Source organism: Anomalospiza imberbis, chromosome 11 (assembly GCF_031753505.1).
Source record: "Anomalospiza imberbis isolate Cuckoo-Finch-1a 21T00152 chromosome 11, ASM3175350v1, whole genome shotgun sequence".
Classification (NCBI taxonomy): Eukaryota; Metazoa; Chordata; class Aves; order Passeriformes; family Viduidae; genus Anomalospiza; species Anomalospiza imberbis.
The window spans coordinates 21,800,992-21,821,908 of NC_089691.1; the positions used below are offsets into that span (position 1 = coordinate 21,800,992).

The 20,917-nt window shown below is 51.8% G+C and overlaps 1 protein-coding gene and 1 long non-coding RNA gene across 15 annotated transcripts in view; one reads left to right on the forward strand and one right to left on the reverse strand.

Moving 5' to 3' along the window:
• Nucleotides 1–10,736, forward strand: part of ITPR1 (inositol 1,4,5-trisphosphate receptor type 1) — a 162,845-nt gene extending 152,109 nt beyond the window's left edge. For all 13 annotated transcript variants that reach the window (XM_068202353.1, XM_068202356.1, XM_068202354.1 and 10 more), the window contains 2 exons: nucleotides 4,098–4,259; nucleotides 9,368–10,736. In XM_068202353.1, coding sequence (XP_068058454.1) covers nucleotides 4,098–4,259; nucleotides 9,368–9,457 — 252 coding nt within the window. In that variant the 3' untranslated portion in view covers nucleotides 9,458–10,736. The remainder of the gene's footprint in view (nucleotides 1–4,097; nucleotides 4,260–9,367) is intronic.
• Nucleotides 1–20,917, reverse strand: part of LOC137480927 (uncharacterized) — a 448,694-nt gene that overhangs the window by 248,045 nt on the left and 179,732 nt on the right. The gene's annotated exons all lie outside the window — the stretch shown is intronic.

The following is a 20,917-nucleotide window of genomic DNA, read 5'->3' on the forward strand; positions in this document are numbered from 1 at the left end:
CACCCCGGGATCCTGGGAACAGGGAGCTGAGAGCACCCCAAGATCCTGGGAACAGGGAGCTGAGGGCACCCTGGAATCCTGGGAACAGGGAGCTGAGGGCACCCTGGAATCCTGGGAACAGGGAGCTGAGGGCACCCCGGGATCCTGGGAACAGGGAGCTGAGGGCACCCCGGCATCCTGGGAACAGGGAGCTGAGAGCACCCCAAGATCCTGGGAACAGGGAGCTGAGGGCACCCTGGAATCCTGGGAACAGGGAGCTGAGGGCACCCTGGAATCCTGGGAACAGGGAGCTGAGGGTACCCCGGGATCCTGGGAACAGGGAGCAGAGAGCACCCCGGGATCCTGGGAACAGGGAGCAGAGAGCACCCTGGAATCCTGGGAACAGGGAGCTGAGGGTACCCCGGGATCCTGGGAACAGGGAGCTGAGGGCACCCTGGAATCCTGGGAACAGGGAGCTGAGGGCACCCCGGCATCCTGGGAACAGGGAGCTGAGGGCACCCCGGCATCCTGGGAACAGGGAGCTGAGGGCACCCCGGCATCCTGGGAACAGGGAGCTGAGGGCACCCTGGAATCCTGGGAACAGGGAGCTGAGAGCACCCCAAGATCCTGGGAACAGGGAGCTGAGGGCACCCCGGCATCCTGGGAACAGGGAGCTGAGGGCACCCCGGCATCCTGGGAACAGGGAGCTGAGGGCACCCCGGCATCCTGGGAACAGGGAGCTGAGAGCACCCTGGGATCCTGAGAACAGGGAGCTGAGGGCACCCTGGAATCCTGGGAACAGGGAGCTGAGGGCACCCCGGGATCCTGGGAACAGCAGGGAGGTGAGAACACCCCAAGATTCTGGGAAGAGGAGCAGAGTGCACCCCAGGATCCCAGGGCAGAGGAGCAGAGTGTACCCCAGGATCCCAGGGCAGAGGAGCAGAGTGCACCCCAGGATCCTGGAAGAAGAGCAGAGTGTACCCCAGGATCCCAGGGCAGAGGGTGCACAGGGCATCGGTCTGTGGGTGCCAGCAGCTGCACAGGAGCACGGGCAGCCTCCCCTCTCCAGGCGCACTCAGTGCCTCTCAAACACCTCCGAAGCCCCAAGACGGACGTGAGGCCGTATCTTTAAAGGCACCCCAGGGCTGAGCTGAAGTTCAGCAGAAACTGGATCGTGGAGATATAAATCTTTTATTGACCCCTGAGTGGCAGTGCTGGGAGCCAGGCTGGCCCAGCAGGCTCACCATCCCCTGACCTTTCAGCATTCCTGCTCTGTTCCGCTGGTGCTGGCTCTGCTTAAATATTTATTTATTTGAAAGAAAACACCCCCACACTCCCAGCAGGGACGGGGACGGGCTGTGTCTGCTCCTCTCTGCTCCTCTCTGCAGGGCTGGGGGAGGCTGAAGAACAGGCTCGAGGTTTCCAGTGAAATCCAGGATGAAGAGTGTGTGCAGAAGGCAGAGCTGTGTCCTGCTGTGCTGGCAGCTTCCCTCTGTCCTCTCTGGAGAATCCCAGCACCAGCCTGGGCCAGGCAGCACTACCTGGTGCCTGCACTACCTGCATCCACGGGGATTTCTCTGCACCTCTGTCCCCGTGCTTTCCCAGCCTGTTTGGGTGGCAGTTGGACGTGTCCAGATGAATTCTGGGTTTGATGGTGCTAACCAGCTGTGGGAATGGGGAGGCAGATCAGCACAGCCCAGTCAGGGTGGCCAGGGGATGTCCAGGTCCTTCCCTGAGGTTCTCCCTGCACACAGAATTTCCAGAATTTCCCGTTAACCCTTTCCAGGTGGGTCAGCACTTAGCAGGGCATTGCCAGGTCCAGCTGAACTGTGAGCCCTGGCCCCCAGCTCAGAGACACCCAGAGGGCTGTGTGTCCTTGTCCTCAGCCTTCCCCAGCCTGTGGAGTTCATGTGAAGCATGGTTTGGTTTTAATCTTTCAGCCTTGACATGAGAACTAGAAGTGCTTTGTTGGTTTTGTTCAAATCAAAGCCAAGATTTACTGGCTTTGAGGGCTGGGGCTTTCAGAAACGCAGCGAGTTTGGAAGCTCTGAGGAGGCTGCAGAAGCTGTGGGTGCTGTTTGATTTCACCTTCCGGGCCTGGAAAGATCAAGTCACAGCCTCTGCAGCAGCTGCAGCGCTGGCTGAAATTGCAGAGTAATGTTGGAAAGTGCTTGGGGTATTTGTTATGAAACACTGCAGGTAGGGAAAGTTGGTGCTTCCCTCATCCCTTTCATCCTTCTCAAGGATGGGGCCTGCGAACGCTCTGGGGATGGCCTTAGGAACGTTTTTGGGAACAAGGACAATACTTCTGGAGCAAGAAAGGGGCAGGCAGGAGCGTCGGGGCTCTTGTGTCTGCCTAGAAACCTCAGGATATGAGCCTGAGGGTCCAGGCAATTCTGCCAATATAAATTGCATTTTAGTCTAATTTTCCTCATCCTCTGCCCTTGTTTCTTCCCTGGAGGAACAGGGGGAAGTGCAGTTGGTGTAGTTGGTATTCCCTGGGTGGGAGATGCTGGACCTGAGCAGAAATGTTGAGCTGCCCCCTCCTCCCTAATGAGGCTTTTCCTACAGCTGGAAGAACACAGTGCAGTGCTGCCTGTTCCTACTATTAAACCTTAATTGTGGGACTGGCGTTTCCTAAAGTCCAAAATATTTTGGCACTTGTCTTGGTAAAGGCATATTTTTTTGTACATAGATTTTTTTTTCCCCTTTTTATTAGCAGAAACCATCTGCCCTGTAAACAGAGATCAGGAGCAAACAGCCTTCCTGGCAGTTCTGCATCACGTGGGAATGCTGTGGTGCCTGCATGGGAAAGGGCCTGCTTTCTGCCTTCTCATCCTGGCAAAAGGAAACTCCAGGCACATCAGAAGCAGCTAATTTAAGCTGATGAGTCTTGGCATCGCATCTGAATTGCAGAGAGGATGTGACTGGAGCTCTCTGTAGAGGTGCACAGCCCTGATTAAGCAGGATGGATGCTCCTGGGAATGAGGGGGAGCATGGAGGGAAGGGGTTGGAGCTGGAGATTTAGGCAGGGAATGACAAAAAGCCAGGAGTTTGCAGTGCTGCAAAAACAAGCTGTGAGCCCAGAGAAAAGCCTGGCCAGCCAGTGGGGTGAGCTGTGGTCACTGTTAATCAGCAGTGTTGATTGATTTTTGATTAACAGCATCCCTTGGTGTTAATGCAGTCACCCTTCACCGTGCCTGGTGTGTTCAAACCTCCCCAGCTGTGTCACCTGTGAGAGCACACACGCCCTGATCTCAGCCAGCCCGAGTTCAGCTTCCGTTTCAGAGCATATCTCCAGCGTGGGAGGAGAACCAGACTGGATGGGAAGCCAGTTTGGTGTTGAACTGTAAGGTGTCAGGACGTGGGGTGCACCCCTCCTCCTCTTTTGTGGCTTTCTGTTCCGCTCCTGCCTTTATTTTTAACATCTCTGGCGAGTACACGAGTGCCTGTGTGACTCTGTACAGGCTCCTCAGACTGAGTGTGTGTCCAGTGACATTCCTGACTGCAACTTAAACATGGAATATGAGAGACTTTGTATGGTTCAAGGAGAACTCTACAGGCAGTGCATTGTAATGTATCTGTCCCTCATTTTAGCCTGAACCAGACCGTCAAAATATGATCTTCTTTTTCATTAAAAAGGAAGTATTTCAGCTATGGAAGAATTTCTAGAACTTGTTTTCTTTTATCAGAGAGCACAGCCAAGCTTTGCTTGACCAAAAAAGCAAAAAATCTTCCTCAAACACAAATTAAAAGATTGTTAAGATGGCAGCGGATTTCTAGCACTGGGAAATGCTTGTCCAGACGTGAAATCTGGGCTGGTTTAATGTCCAGTGTTTGTGCATTTATCCTGAGGTGTATGTGAGGGAGCAAGGGCTGGGGACAGTGAGCAGCTGGGGAGGAAAGCCGCAGTGAGCAGCCCCAGTTCCCAGCAGTGCCTCGGTGCCTCGGGCTGGCACTTTGCAAACTTTCCAGCGAGATGCAAATGCAGATAACTGCAGATAAGTACAGAGCTGCTGCATCGAGGGATGTCCCGTGGCTGTAGAGCTCTGTGCTGTGCTCTGGGAGCAGGTTTTCACATGGAAAACGCTAATTGTGCCCTGGTGTGTGATCCTCAGGAGAGAAACCTGGACTGGTTCCCCCGGATGAGGGCCATGTCACTGGTCAGCAGCGACTCGGAGGGAGAGCAGAACGAGCTGAGGAACCTGCAGGAGAAGTTGGAGTCCACCATGAAGCTCGTGACCAACCTCTCTGGGCAGCTCTCAGAGCTCAAGGATCAGGTAAGGAGCGGCCACGCACGCACCGTGATGGGCACAGGCTCCTGCCAGCCCCTCCTGCAGCCGGGGTTCTGCAGCTCCACGGCTTCTCCCGACCCCAGGGAGAGCTTCCCCAGAGGGACTCGTGATTAGGAAAGAAGTGAACAGTCCAAATGTCCCTCCAGAGCCCCATGCTCCAGCTGACCTGCCTGGTGCTAACCCAACTGGCGAGTTCCAAAGTGGCCACATCAGAAAGGGAAAACTTGTGTTAAAAAAACCACCAGAGTTAACTGGAATCAGTCCTGGCTGGTGCAGGGAGCCTGTGTGTGGTGGTGGTGGTGGTGTTGATTTGGGGTTTTAACCCGAAGAGCTGAGCGCGATCCTGTCAGCCAGAGGGTGTGACGCTGACACAAGGGCTGTGTCACCGTGTGCACCTCAAAACCCACCGAGAAGCTGGAGAAGCACTCGAGTGGTTACTGGTGGTGCTGGTCCCTCCGTGCTGCGGCTGTGCTGCTGTGCAGATGTGATTTGGCTGCTGCCACCCTCAGCCTGCAGCTCACACACCCCCAGGAGGGTTTGCACTGCACCACGCGCTGCTGCTGCGAAGCAGCGAGCGCTCCACACACCTCACAGGGTTTTTCTGGTGCAGCAGCTTCTCTGCAGCCAGAGCTGGGTGGCTTCTGCCTTGGCTGGCCCTGAGGGCATCGGGGGGCTGGTGCCCAGCCCAGCCCCAGCGATGGCTTTGTGAAAGCAGAGGCAGCAGGGCTTTAGCTTGTGCTGTCCCTGGGGATTCCAGCCTAACTGGGGGGAACAGGGAAAGCACTGCTGCCTGTGCTGGCAGGAGCTGTTTGTGGTGGCTGCTTATCTCTGTGCATTAATAACCTGAGCCAGATGGTTCAATTAGTGAATTGATGTAGGTGTTGGCACTGGCTAACACGAATTGCTGACTTGCACCTGGGTGGTGGATGCAGCTGCCCGGGGCAGGAATGGCCCAGCAGCTCTGGGTCAGTTCCTCTCCCAGCACCAGTGCCACCCCTGCTGCCCCTCTCTGCTGGGCTGGCTGGCTGTCTCCATGAGCCACTCCTCTGTCAGGAGGCCCTGGCAGGCAGCACTGCCTGAGATCAGCTCCTGCCTTCCGATCACGCTCTGCACTTGGGCTGGAGCTGGGCCCTGGCCCGAGCACCCCGTGGAGCACAAGGAAGGGATTAATGTGGGGGACAGGGAGTGACAGCCTCGCTGCCCCGGGCTGTAATTAGTTCTCAGGCACGGTGCCACAGAGCCCCTTGCTCCAGTTGGTCTGAGCATGGAGGGCAGAGGCAGTTGCTCTTTTGTCTGGGCTTTAATTCTTGCCGGGCAGTGGTTTGGATGTTTTGCCTGGAAGCAATTATCCTGCCCCATGTGTCCCGTGTCTCCCTGCTGAAGGCTCTCTCCAAGTGCTCTGCAGGCACAGGAGCCTCCCCACTGGCCACAGCCTCACAACACATTTCTTTCTGAAGCTTGCAGCCCTCTTGGCTGACCAAGCACTAAAACCTCTCCTTGCTCTTTGTGAAAATAAGAATGAAGGGTTTAGCTTTTAGAGAGCTATTTGACTGTAAAAGCAAGAGAGGAAACCAGCTTCATTAGTGTGGTGATAGCTTTTAGGAATTCCCCTAAGTACCATTATTGAGAGCCCTGCTGAAGATGCTGGATGCTCCAATTATGTGACAAAGCCAGTATATCCCTCCTCCTGATCAGAAACTGTCTCCAGGAAAGAAACTAACTCAGGGAATTTTTATTTGTATTTATTTTCTTGTAATTAAATAAAGGGAAAACCTCTCATTCATTTGCTCTTCAAGCTCGTTCGGTTTCTGGAGACTCTAATCATTAGAAGCCGAGTTCCAGCCCGCCTCCTTCCCCAAAGTGCACCAAGAGCCATTAAAATCCTGATCACTTTAATTCTGTGTGAAAAGATTACACCATAATTGTCTGCAGCAGCGGGGGATTAGATGTAATCACCCAGAAATACTTCCCAGCCCCTCCTTGGGTGTCACTGAGCACGGCATCGCTCCTGGGGCCGGGCCCTGGCTGGGACAGCCCCCCTGGGCTCCAGGTGTGACTCAGTGCCAGCAGCCCCACGGGCAGGTGCTGGGTCCGGTGGGGACCCTGCAGGGGCAGGTGCTGGGTCCGGTGGGACCCTGCAGGGACAGGTGCTGGGTCCGGTGGGGACCCTGCAGGGGCAGGTGCTGGGTCCGGTGGGACCCTGCAGGGGCAGGTGCTGGGTCCGGTGGGACCCTGCAGGGACAGGTGCTGGGTCCGGTGGGACCCTGCAGGGGCAGGTGCTGGGTCCCGTGGGGACCCTGCAGGGGCAGGTGCTGGGTCCCGTGGGGACCCTGCAGGGGCAGGTGCTGGGTCCCGTGGGGACCCTGCAGGGGCAGGTGCTGGGTCCCGTGGGGACCCTGCAGGGGCAGGTGCTGGGTCCCGTGGGACCCTGCAGGGGCAGGTGCTGGGTCCGGTGGGACCCTGCAGGGGCAGGTGCTGGGTCCCGTGGGGACCCTGCAGGGGCAGGTGCTGGGTCCCGTGGGACCCTGCAGGGGCAGGTGCTGGGTCCCGTGGGACCCTGCAGGGGCAGGTGCTGGGTCCCGTGGGACCCTGCAGGGACAGGTGCTGGGTCCGGTGGGACCCTGCAGGGGCAGGTGCTGGGTCCCGTGGGGACCCTGCAGGGGCAGGTGCTGGGTCCCGTGGGACCCTGCAGGGGCAGGTGCTGGGTCCCGTGGGACCCTGCAGGGGCAGGTGCTGGGTCTGGTGGGGACCCTGCAGGGACAGGTGCTGGGTCCCGTGGGGACCCTGCAGGGGCAGGTGCTGGGTCCCGTGGGACCCTGCAGGGGCAGGTGCTGGGTCCCGTGGGGACCCTGCTCCTGCCCCAGCTGGTGCCCTGCTCCTGCAGGTGACTCCAGCTCACCGTAACCTTTGGAGCCAGGCTGCCTCTGTCGGCCCCGGCGTTATCGGGGAGCTGGCTCAGCTGAAGCCCGGGCCCCTGGGGCAGTGTTTGGGTCCTGTCAGCACAATTCCAGGGCCTGGCAGCTCGCTGGGGATTCGCTGTGCCTGGCTTTTATGGCCTGTTAGCCCAGGTGTGCTGTCACTGGAAAGGTTTTGCAGGAGATTCACTCTCCAGTAAATGTTGCTCCCTCCTGCAGCCCTGTGCCCTCCACACAGCATTAAGCTTAATGCAGGATTAATAATGTTCTGCATTGACACTAAAATTGCATTTCTCCCTCTTATTTATGGTTGGTTGCTTTATTCTTCCTTTTTTTTTAAAGCCACAACTTGCCAGCAAACACCTGCACCAGGGTGCACCATCCCTTTTCTACACAGCCTGAAAAATATCTCCTACGGTCCCTTTTCATTATTCCTCTTTCTTTCCATTTTTATTCCATGCGTCCTCTGAATCAGTTTATTGGCAGTGTGAAATTGTGACTCTCAGTTTGCTCAGGGAAGATGATTAATGTAAAAGGGGCATTTTTTAGCCAAGTCCTTGTGGCCTCTCTGCATTTCCACTTGTGGGTTATCTTAGCAGCAGTTTAACATTCAGGTTCAGCAGGGAGTGGGTTGTGTGCGTGTTCAGAGAGCTCTGGGAAGACCCCTCTCCTCCTGCTTCCATTCCCTGCGAAGCATTAGAAACTCTTTGTGGAGAGGATTCCAGCAGCTGTGCAGAGGAACAGGAGGTGTGCCCTGGGGAGAGGGAAAAGAGCAGCTCTGCCTCCCCTTGGGCCAGGCAGTGAGCAAGGTGCTGGGCTGAGGTCACGGTTAATTATGGTTTCAAGAGGAATGATGGTGTTTCAGCCCTTTTCCTGGTGGTTGAAGGAGTGCCACTGGGCACACAGCGAGGTGTGGGCTGTGCAGCAGAGGAGCCTTGCAGAGGCTGCCCAGCACTGCCCGTTTGGAGCAATCCCATTCCCCACAGAGAACTCCAGACCTGAGGTCAGCCACTGGCCGGCCACCAGGATGCCCTGCCCCAGCTGGGAAACTCCATCAGCACTGAAACTGGGGTTTTAAACAGATGCACTCAAGTGCTTTAGTGCTGACCATGGTGGTGGGGCTGGGTTGACTGTTGGATTTGATCTTGGAAGTCTTTTCCAGCTTTAACAATTCCACGATCCCAAGTGTGTTACAAATGAACCCAACATGTACACGCCACCTCCCTTCTCCTGGGGCTGCTGCCACAAGCAGTGACACTGGCTGGCATTTGTCATTAAACAGCAAAAACTGGAGAAGTTAAGTGGTGGCTGTAGCTGGAAGGAGCAGCAGGAGCAGGATGGGAGTGTGGATCATGGTGTGCTGACCCTGAGGGTGTGGGGGCTCTTGGGGGAGCCCAGGTGCCCTCGGTGGGGCAGGGATGAGGCGCTGTCCTGGCGTTCCCTGTGAGCCTTCCCACGTGTCGGCTCCTCCGCAGCCACAACGCGGCAGGAGCTGTGGGATCCAGCTGTGGGATCCAGCTGTTGGCTCCCGAGACCCTGCCCAGCCAGAGTCATTCCTTACGTGGCTTATGTAACTTGTCAGAAACCTCGCAGAATTTTAAAAAAGCAGAGCGGAGCCGTTGGATTGTGGCCACTTCTCAATATCAGTAATAACAGTGATCCATTTTCCGTTCACGGTTCACCGGTCAGGAGAACGGTGTTTAATGAGTGGGAAGCAGATGGGGAATGCCGAAGTTTGGGGTGTGTGGCAGTGAGGCGGTTAAGTCCTGCCTTGGCAGATGGGGAGGGCTGTTGGCTCACTCGGGATGAGAGCGGGGAGTGCTCAGTGTTTTCCAGCAAAGGCAAGGGTATTCCCAGCCTGACTGCAGGGCTCGCCCCTTTTTCCACCCCCTCTGCTGGACGGGTTACAGAGAATTCCTGACAGGGGAGGTTTCTGCAGGCTGCTCCCGCTCCGATTCCTGCCGTCTGCCGGGCTCTGCCGAGCTGTCCCTGGCACAGCAGTGTCCGGGCACGCAGACGGGCTCGTGGCCATGCCAGGGCTGGAGTCACCCCCTGCCCCGGGAGCGGGCGCTGGTTGTAGCCAGTGCTCCGCAGCAAACGCCAAGCACAACAGGCCCTTGGGCGAGCTGACGCACGGGAAGCGCCGAGGCCTAATGAGCAAACTTGTTAATTTTCCAGATGACGGAGCAGAGGAAGCAGAAGCAGCGCATCGGTCTCCTTGGACACCCCCCGCCCATGAATGTGAACCTGCAGCAGCAACCAGCCTGAGCTGGGAGGGTCACAGCCCCTCCGGGACACCCCGAACATCCCCAGCCCGGAGGCTGCTCCCTGAACCTTCTGTGCATCCTGTAAATACCCTGGTTTTATACTTAGATGTATATGACTGCTACTCTGGTCAAGCTGGGGGCGCGTGGATTGTGATTAGAACTGTTGGCACGGGACAGAGGTTAAACTTTGTGCCAAAACTATCAAAATTGCCTTTTCCTTGGAAGGACTTAAGAGAGCACCTGAATTGCACTTGAAAAGATTATTTGACTATGTGACATGTATTTTGTATTTAAAAGAAAAAAAAGGATAGAATAGCTAGTATTTATGTTTTTATACAATTGTGCAATATGAATTATGCAATCACAATATATTTGGAACTCCTGAATGTCCTAAAGGGAGTGCACATCTTTGGATCTGGTGTGTTAGTACAATGTAATAAATGGTATAAAATTACAGGTGTAAATGAGGCTGCTGCAAAATTGTGTAACTGGTGACTTTTTCATACCCTTGGACATTTTTGTACCATGTGTGTAAATATCTTGCAATGCCATATTTGTTGCCTCTTCCTCCCAGGGATGATGCTGGGACTCCGTGAGCTGTTCAATTGGTATCGATTAAAGCAAAACATTATTTTGAAGCTTCCGAGTGAGGAAAGCAGGAGGTATTTTTCAAGAGATTTCTTTAGAGTACTGAGGCTAGAAGAGCTCAGACACCGGGTTTTTTAAATGCTAAGATTTCTTAAAGGGAACTTTTTATGCAAAATGAAGTTTGGAATGAGGATGCACTGCTGGCGAGTCGGTGCAGTCTCCCAGGACCGAGCCGGGGCTGTCCAGGCTTTGCATTCTCAGTGTGTAGGATCCTCTCCTTCTATTTTTTCATTAGAGACCTATGTGCCTGCTAAAGCTTTAGCAAACAGGCACTGCACCGACTGAAACGTGTCCTGTAGCTGAGCACTGACGTGTGTAATGCTTGTGTGAGAGCCACTGGTTTGAGGCTGCTCTGTCCCACCCTTTCCTCTCCCTGCCCCCTTTCATTCGGTCACTTTCTTTGGTTTCTGATTCTCCAGAGTGTGAAAGGAAACTTGTTGGGTTGTTGTTTGGTTGGGTTTTTTCCTCCAATCCGCTGCATAGTTTTATACATGGACCTCATTTTACAGAAGCTGAATTCTCTGCAATACTGTCTACAAAAGGAAAAAAAAGAAAAAAAGCTGCAGACAGAGCTATGAAAATTTGTAAATGCATAAATATAGGTATTTAAATAAATGATGCAAAATACTCTACAGTCAGAGGCTGCTGGTGGTTTGTGTCCCCTCCAAGGTGCTGTGTGGCAGTTCTGCCACACTCACATATCCTGGGATGTGGCATCACAGAGGCCTGGCAGGTAAGGATGGGATTTGTTCCAGTGCCCAGAGGGCCAGAGGTTGATTTTTTTAAAACCAGAGCATGTCCCTCCTCCAGCAGTGAGAGGCACTGGCACCCAGGGATCTTCACCTGCGGTCACTCTGGGTTGGGATCCTTCACACTCTCCCCACTGATAGTTTAGGTTTGTGGCTGTCATTGGAGCATGTGAGAGTTAAAAGCCCCTCCAGCTCCAAGTATCGTGTGCACAGGAGCGTTGCTGATTATGTGTATTTGATTAAGATGTAGCAGGAACTACCTGGTACAATTAATCATCTTTAATCTGGTGAGCGCACACAACTGTCTGAGGTGGGTGCCCCTAGCTCAGGTCATCAGGAAAGCTCAGCGGGAGGGCACCCGAGGGGGAGGGAGGAAGGAGGGCAGCCTGACCAGCAGTCTCCCAGCCAGATTTATCGGTGAGATTGTGACTCCTTAATCACATGTATTTCCATATATATCTCCTGGCAAATCTGTCTTCCCCTCTGCAGCTAGGTGTGTGCAGAGGGAGCGCGGCGCTGCGGCTGCCGCCGGCGTGGCGCGGTGGAGGAGCAGGATTTCATTTTCCCTGAGCAGCAGAGACACGTACCTGACTCACTCCTTCCCCTCCTGCCATCCAGGGATAAGCAGACACACAAATTTGTCAGGCTTCCCGGAGCCTCTGCCAGTCAGGTGAGAGGGAGGCGGCTGAGCACAGCCGGAGAGGGCACCCCTGAGGATGTGTGCTGTTGCTTCATCTTTACCTTAAAAAGGCAGAACCACCGAGTGCCTCAGCACTGGCACAGCCCTGCTCTGCTCTGTGATCCGTGTGAAACCAGCAGGGTGGAACCCGGGCCTCTCACTGCGGCTCTGCCTTCCCAGGAGCTGTGGGGAGATGCAAAAAGGCAGGTTCTCTCCCTCGGGTGCAGCTGCAGCAAGAGAAGCAGAGCACAGCCACCACCCCAGCAGTGGGGATGCAGTTGTGCGGGCGGGTGGGTGGTTCCAGGGGTGGCACAGATGGCTCAGGAGGTCACGCTGTGTCCCCAGCCTGAGCAGAGGCTGTGTCAGCTGGTCAGCAGAGGAAAGTGACTCTGTTCCTCCCCTCAGCCCACAAACAGGTCATTCACGTCTGCAGATTCATTTCTGCAGTGACATTTCATGCGTGACCATTACATTTTTCCTTATTTCACTCTTGGGTTTTCAAAGCATTTTTATTTTTTTCTTTCTGGCTGAACTCCTCTGCCCATGATGGCTGTGCCAGCAGAGACACGGAATGGTGAAAACCCCGCTGGGGCTGGTGGTGGTTCTGTCACTGCAGCTTCCAACGTCAAATCTGTGTTAGGACTTTCCCATTCTGGACTGAGATCTGGTGCCCCACGGCAACTTCCTGATCTCAGAGAAAAGCTCTGTGAGGGATCTGTTTAATTTCCCCATGTGGGGTACTCTTTTCTACAAAAACTGAATATCTCTGACATCACAAAAAGCTTTATTCACAATTGTTGGACTCTCAAGTGAAAAAAATCCTCCAAAACCTGAGACACATTCGTAATGTAAGTTTAGGTCCTGCACAGGAGGGAGCTTTTTTGCTCTAAAAACACATTGCTGACATCCAGTAAAATTAATGACTGGGTGACAGACAGATGGCTGTTGGTTTAAGGATTAGATTGAAACCAGGGAGGTTCCACCTGCCCTGCACACACCTGGGTTTTCCTTTGGCATCAGGTTTCATTAAACAGAACTGCTGGATGTTAAAAGTTTGGGACCACGATTACTTTGTCTCTTAAATAAGAACTTCCATTTAGAGGTGGAAATCAAAAGTGACCTTCTGAAGAGGAAGGAACAAACCGAATCTACCAATTTTGCTAATAATGGAAAGTCCTAGAGGGGAAGGATCTCCGTGCATTCCTCAATTTGCATGACTGGCTGAGTGCGTGGAGGAGCCTTTTCTCCGCTAATGAAGCAGGTGACATGCTAATCAAGGCAATGCAAATAACTGCTCTGAAAGCACAGCCACGGCCCCAGCACCACCACAATGGCAAATTCAAGCCTCATCCTCAATTTTGCAGCAAATTGGTGGAGGGCAGGACAAAGGAGCCGGGATTGCAGCCTCGGTGCTCGCGGCGGGGCCTCGCACTGGGGCGTGTGTGATGGAGACCTCGTTACATAATGGGGGCTTGATTGATATCAGGGAAGTCATAATACAGCTCCACAGCAATCCCCCTGGTCTCCCCGGATGGGAAATGCTCCTACACACATGCCTAATAGGGGTTTTAAATTGCCCATTGTGTTTCCGAACAAGAGAAACTTATTTGGAGTACTTTCCCTTTCCCCTTTCCAACATAAGCAGCTGACGACGCTGCCATGTGTGTTCTCTGTGCTCTGCAGACCCACTGGCTGCAATTCCAGGCACACATCCAATCCCAGAATGCGTCAGGTGGGAAGGGGTCACCTGGTCCAATGTCCCTGCTCCATGGGGCCGTCCCAGAGCTTGAGGCAGGAGTGCACAGGAGGTCCCAGGGGATGCCTGTGGAGCCACCCCGTGCCAGAACAGCCAAAGCCAGTTCCATGTCAAGTGCCTTCCCTACGTGGGGACGCAGAGTTCATGCTGACGGACTGGGGTGGCTCCCTGTTTCCCTGGGAGACTCCCTGGCTGTGGGCCAGCGTGCCCAGGTTCTCCCACGCCGCGCTGGAAGTTCCGTGAAGCTGTGAACTTCCTGGCCCCGGCCAGCGCAGAGCGTAACCTTTACACTCAGCACGGTGCATTTGCTTCTACAAACACACTGACCAGGCTTTGAGCTCGCTCAGGACGAGCTGTGGGTATTTGGAGTAAAATCAGGACAAATATTCCTTCTAAGTGAAACTGGCATTGTCACTGCGACATAAGGAGTAACTTCTGGAGAGATGCTGTATTTCTCCATCCAATTTTTTATTTACTACCTTTCCAACATTCTTTCAGACTAAACATGTTAATGAGCTGAATGTCAAAACCACCCACGAGTAAACTGAGCTGTCCCATCCAGTAGGCTGATGTTGGTTTGTTTTTAGTAACTAGCAAGGATGCTGGAAAACCCCTATAAAGATTTCATTTTTAACAAAAAGTACCAAAAACTCCACCAGTTTTGCATCACAAAGTTGTGGTTAAAGTCAAGATTTGAGTCAAGCAGCATGTCTGTGGTTTTTGTGGGTGGATGCATCTCGGAATGACTATCAATCTGTCAGAGGGAGATCTGCATGTCATCTCTGCATATGACAAGCAGAATCTGCAGTGACAAATATCTTTCCAGTACTCACTGCGCTGAGCCTCGTACCCCTCCTGCCATCCAGAATCGCCAAGTCTTGTCAGCACGTAGCTTGGACCCGCTTTTTTTCCTTTAAACCGACACAAACAGAGGAAGGAAAGACAAATATAGAGCAGTGCTCTAGAGATGCCACTGAATACCACTGCCAATGTGCTTAGTCACCCCGAAATTGTGACGTGCACACAGGAGGTGCCACGCCGGACACTCGGATCAGAGCAGCCTGCCCAATCCTGGCTGCTCTGCTGCAGTTACGTGTGTAAGGGGGACACTTGGAATTGAAATTATGTAAGGGAAAAAAAATTAAAGAATAACTCTGGACCGAATCAGAGTAACTCAGGGGATGCAGCTGGAATTGGATGGGGAAGTTCACAGGGAAAAAAAAAAAAAAAAAAGCAAAACAACAAAAAATCCCAGAAAAGCTGGTTGATTTAGAGCTTGACTGCTGGTGTGGAAGTGCCCAATCTTCTCCTTGTTTTCAGGTCTCCATGGGAGAAACAGGAGCAGTTTGAGCCCGTGCAACACAGGAAAAAAGCCTGAAATTCAGCAAAAACCAGGAGATGGGAAAAGCACCCTGTGCGCAGCCAAGCTCCCAATGCTGGGATGCATCCAGAGTCTGTGTGAGAACATGCTGACAGCTGGATAAAGTGCCTCGAGGCAGGTGCTTCCCCAGGAGCCCCACGGAGCAGGAACAGCCAAACCCATTTCCAGGCAGCCCTTCCCTCCAGAAGCACTATCATTCCTCAGACCTGTCTCTTGGCTTTCTCACCCATTAGTTCTCCTCAGCTGGTTCTTCTCACCCTGACTCTCAGCCCTCTTTTTCCCCCTTTCTTGTCTCATCTCAGGAAGGACTTTGCAGCTCTTGCTTGCCCAGAGGCCTTCCACTGCCTGGAAATGGTGCCTGGTCCCAAGGGAATGGGCAGGAGCAAAGCCCGTTCCTGGGCTTTATTGAGGCAATGGGTTTGTTTTCACTTTCCTTTTCTAGCGCTAAGTAAATACACAGAACACCAAATCTGAAGGCAGTGAAGAGTGGAATTCCATCTCTGTTCCATGTGTTCCAATATGACTCTTAAAATAGTGGAGATGCTGTGTTATGATTTCCATTTCGCTTGTGTCCATAACACTGTTTTTACGCAGCAGAGATGGAAACACAATCTGTTAAGTCTGTAAGAAACTTTTCCTTATGAATGATGGGTGCAAACATCATGTACAATCACATTCCAAGAAGAAAATTCTATCCCCCTGGTGTTAGCAACCCCAAGAGGAGCTAAAAACTGCAGCTTGCCTCTATTTACACACCATGGGAGTTTTCATCAATTTAATCACAGGATCATTCATTATTCACAAACCAAAGAACCGTTATAATCAAGTAGAATCATAGAATTGTTAAGGTTGGAAAAGACCTTTAAGATCATCAATGGTCAACCCAGCCCTGCCACCATGTTCACCAGTAAACCATGTCCTCAATGCCACTTCCACTGGTTTTTTGGGACACTTGCAGGGATGGTGACTCCTCCACTTGGGCAGCATGTTCTAAAGCTTTACAACCTTTTCTTGGAAAACATTTCCCCAACATCTAATCTAAACCTTCCCTAGTGCAACTTGCGGTTGTGCAGTAGCACAACTACGCAAATCAGAGTATCTCCCCGTGTCCAACCCCAAAGTGGTGGGAAAACTGCCCCACATTTTCAAGAACATCTCCTCGTGATGCTAAATTTGGTGTTGACCTTTGCAATGTGGCCCCGTGACTGACTGCCTTTACTGATAAATGTATTTATTGCCTTTAATTTGAATTTTTGCTGCCAGTGAATCTCATTCTGGCACAAAAGGTCACCTCAACAGCCAGCAGACTTCTGCTGAGAGCAACCTGGATTGCGTCCTCTTAGATCTAAAGCTGATGAGAGAATTAAGCTATTTAAACCCAAAATGCATGGAAATCCAGACTCACCCTGGAGACACCCCCAAACCTACAGCTGCTCCAAGTCTGGAAGAAGCCAGGACTAGGGCTACGGAAAACCTCAAACAGGCAGGGCTGGCCGGGCAGGATGAGTCATCCACAGGGAAATGCTGCTGATGGGCTCCTCCTGAATGTGCTCGCAGACATCCTGCTCTGCTGCGTCAGGAGCCTCTCTCCCAAAGGTGTGTGTTTGTGGTTGGCAACCAGAGCTTACTCCCTTTTCTCCCTAAAATTAGGAAGTGGGAGGAATAGAAGGAAACAGTGGCCTCCAAAACCTGCTCAATGTAAATGTCGGGAAGAGATGGAAAGGCAGGTTCCTTGCAGCCCTTTGATGTCAGTGCCATCACGGCCGCTCCTAAGTTTCTTCCTGGCCCTGTGAAAATTTCCTGCACAGAGCCAAGGGCATCAGTGCAAAGGATGTCTGGGATGAATGGATGGCCCTGAAGGAACCACCTGGTACCACCCCAAACAGAGCAATCCATTTATTAAGGAAATGCTCTGCCAACAACTACTCCTCAACGTTGGCACAGATGCACAGGACGGGTGAGCAGAAGGCATGGATAGCAAGGCTGTGGGCTGCAGGATCCCCTCACCTGGGGAAGGGTTTGAAGGAATAAGTATCCAAGGAGGAATGAAGCAGCCCCTATCTCAGGGACATCTGGCTAGTTAAAGCTTTTACCTGGCTCTTCCAGGCTGCTGCCCAGTGTATACTGCACTTTACTTCCCACCTCGCCCTGGGCAGAGCTCCCAGCTGTGATTCCAGCATGGAGAAAAGCAGCTGGGAGTGTGTTCAGTGCTGACCAGAGGCCACATCCCTGTGCCAGAGGCTCTCATACACATCCACCCTTCTCTCCCATCACCTGTCTATGAAATGAGACCCCAAACTCGGGGCCTGAGCTGGTGCCTACAAGATAAGAACATAAACTCGGATTTTTGCTTTTCAGGTATTTTCTAAGCCTAGTTCCTGGTCTTTCTGTGGGTCTAGTACTCAGTCTGACATGGCTGTAGGAGAAAATCTTGCTCCTTACCCACACCCTCACTCTAATTCTGAGTAACTGGAATTGTAAAGCAAGAGGGAAGATTACATGCTTGTACAGTACCTACAGGGCTGCCCCCTTCCCTCTCCCCCAGCTTGTCTCTCTGGGAGGCCAGGGTTACCTCAGCCTGTGCCAAACCCCACATTTTATGAAGTGAAAAAATGAATAGGCAGAACATTCAATTTTCCTGAACCAAAAGCCCAGAGGTGGTGCATGAACTCGTGCAGGAGCAGGCCGGGCAGGCAGCGTGAATCAGAGGTTTGGGTGACTCCAGGGAGCAGGAAAGCCCTGGTGGCAGGCAGCCAGGCTGAGGCACAGCTCCTGCGGCGCATTCCCGCAGCATCCTGCCCACCCCTGACAAATCCCTGCTGGCACAGTGAGTAACAGGGGGGAGCTGTGACCCGCATCCCTCAGTGGCTCCTCTGGGGTGACTGTTCAAGGTGCTCTCTGAAAGTGAATGGCCCTTAAATTTATAGTTGGGGTTTAGCCTGTGCTTTGAGCCTGTCACCCACAGACAGGACACAGTGTGTGACATACAACTGTGTGTGAATAGACCAGAAATATCACAGTGCCACCTCCAGAGAGGGAAAGCACCTGGTTTCAGTTCCGAATGCCCTTGAGCACAGGCTCAGCTGCTGGTGGGCAGCAGTGGGTAGGGCCCTTTGCTGCTCCCCGCTGCCGTTGTCATCGTCTCCAGGTGCAGGTTAAATTGGGCTGGTGACGCTGGGCACAGCTGCTGACACGGCTGCTCACCTTTGTACACCGTGTTCACCGTAACCACAAGCTGGCTGATGTCTAAAAATTATTGCTCTTGTGTTACTACTGCTCTTGCTCAGTCCTTACTACATCTTTTTGGGGATGAACTTAATTTTTAACTCCAAATCGAGACTGATATAAATCATTAAGCCATCCATACTGCCTAAATTAATATATTGCAGTCTTTTAACATATACAGGGAGGAGCATGTGTGAGCTGCCTGGGAGGGGTTTGGGGAGGAAAGGGCATTTCTGCTCTGGCCATTCCGATGCTGTCCCCCAGAGCAGCGGTGACCGTAAAGGTTAAGCCTGCCACAGACTATTGTACCCAGCGGCACTGCTTGGCTGGGCTTTGCAGTCTAATTGCCACTGACCCCGTGACAATGAGGTAATGTCTCTGCCTCCCGGGTCAGATAAATACTGCTCATTTTATAACCACCAGACACATTACTGAAAAACAGATAGGAAACGACCCAAAGTCCCATGATCACTGAAATATAAACTCTACTACAGCTGTTGCTCTTGTCCTTCATTTGAATGCTCAGGGGTTTTTCTCGTAACACCCACTCAGAGGCAGAGCTCTTGCCCAAACTCAGGCCAGGGATCTTCTCCTCAGGTGGCCTCACCCGAACTGAGAGGGAAAGGTAGGAAAATGACAGAGTGAAAGGATGGGATTGGTAGGAAACAACGGGGATAACATTGTCTTCAAACAGATTTCTAAACCTCAGCCACCAGAACAACTGGGATGGGAACTCAAGCGAAGAGCTGTGCCAGGGACCGAGAGCCAGCACCCTTACACAGTTCAGAACACCCCAAGTTCAACGCCGCGGGTTGCAGTCCTGCCGGTGCAGCCAGGGTTCAGCCCAAAGTCCTTGTTCCCACCTCTCTCCCTCTGCCCCGTTACAGCTCCCTAACGACGAGGCCTTTGGAGATAAATGCCCAAGTGACGCCAGAGTGACGAGGAGGACTTTGCCCCCCTCCTGCGAGCACCAGCGGGACACAGGACAGTGATAAACCTCACTCCAAATCCATCCCCTGTCCTGAACCCTGCACTGAGCCAGCCCCAGCCTCCCTTCTCAGAAAGTGACAGGCAGGGGAACGGCACGGAATGCTGAAGTTGTTTTGCTGGAGTAGCAAAGCAGTTTTTCTCCCCTGTGTCTCCACAAACTCCCTCCAGCACCGCCCTGCATCCTCAGCGCTGGGAAAAACAGGGTTAGGATAAACCCTGCAGCCTTACACCAGAGCCTCTGCAGAATGAACCCCAAAATATTTAGAGACATTAGCCCAGAATGACCAAGAAAATCATGACCTTTTCATTGATACATTCTTATTTTATATAAAATACCCCCAGAGCTGATAGCTGGATTTGCTGCTATTCAGAATTTTACCCATCTACTCTGCTGTACTTTTGACTTTAAGAAGTTGAGGGCTTCTTTTTCAAGCTGTTGAAAAATGCTGAGATGAAAAATATTTTTGCAGTTCCTTACCTGATATTTACAATAATTTGGGCTTTATGAATGTTTGATTTAATTTGTTTTAGGCATTTCTTATCTTGATATACTGTCCCCTAATTGTATACTGTGACTGTCATGAAGGAGTGGTTCAAATTCCAAACTCAAAAGATTTTTCCTTCCCTCACGATGTTCTCGGGTCACACTTTAAATTGCCTTTTTTTCCCCCCACTCTGGCCATGACTCAGCAGTGTTGATTTGCATGGCACTTTGCATACAAGCTACAGAGAAGTTATTTAAACACAAAATGGTCAAATATTTCATAGACCTTCTTTGACTTCTCCATTCCTTTACTACCAATTTCTCTTCCACACGTTTTGACGGGAAGGCAGTTCCTGACAGGGGATATCAGAGCTTGTTCCAGGTTCCTCCACACTACCATCACCTCTCTGCACCAGCCCCACTGAAATTTGGATTTGCCAATTCTTGCACTATGGAAGAAGCTTCCTGCTCATTCTGAAGATACACATGTGCTATAAAAAGTGGCCACTGAGTAGAAAAATTGGTACAATGAAATGAAAAGGTGTTTGGGAAAGCCACTGGTACTTGCAGTAACCATTTGCTGATGCACTTAAAATTTTTCTTTTAATGTAAGAAGCCCTGTGTTATAGTCAAGTCACTTTTAATGGGGTATATATATATATATAAAAACACCCCAGACCCCTCCATGCAGCCTGCAGCCAGCTGGCCAAGGCCACCCTGGAATATTCAGGTTTAACCCACGGATGCTCCTGGTGCCAGGGTGAAGCAGCAGCAGCTTCTCCAGCCCCCTTGATGTCATGTGAAAATACAGCAGAAAACATTTTCCCTCTTGCCTTGGCACGACCTCTGTTTGACTTAAAAAATGACTGTGCCGGGGGTTTTTCTCTTGCTTCTTGTTAACCACCACCACCTTTCCCTCTTTACTGGAACAAACACGAACACATTTGGACTGCATTTCATATTGTTTTAAAGAGAGATCACGTCTCTCTGTGCCGTGTCAGGCTCAAGGTTTACTTAAGGTATCACTTATATATTAAGCTTATTTTATTTAAGAACAACTGGGAGTTTTTTTCAGGATTATATTGGGGAAATACAATACCTCCAGCAGATTAGGAGACATTGAATTAAAAACCCTGAAAGGTTTCTTTCTTCAAGGAAGCAAGACATCGATTGCGCTAAATTACCAGTTTCTGCTGAACCACTATAATGCATTGACTGGGGCAGATGAAGCATTTAAGACCAGCCCAGAATGCCACTAATGGCACTGGCGCATCAGACGTGACGCTGCAGCCATAAATTGCCCACTGGGTTCCAGATATATAAGTCCCAACATAATAAAATCTGGAAAATCACGTTGTCCTTGCAAGCCCGAGTCAAGTGGATCAGTCAGATCCCAAGCAAGTGCAGTTCTGCCCTGATAAATAATAAACTGCAAGGTAACAGCCTGAGAAACAGAGTTTTTAAGTTTTAAAGTAAAATATTATCTATAAAATACTAAAAAGAAGAAATATTAGTTTCTGCGAAGTGTAGTTCTGATTGAATTTTTTTT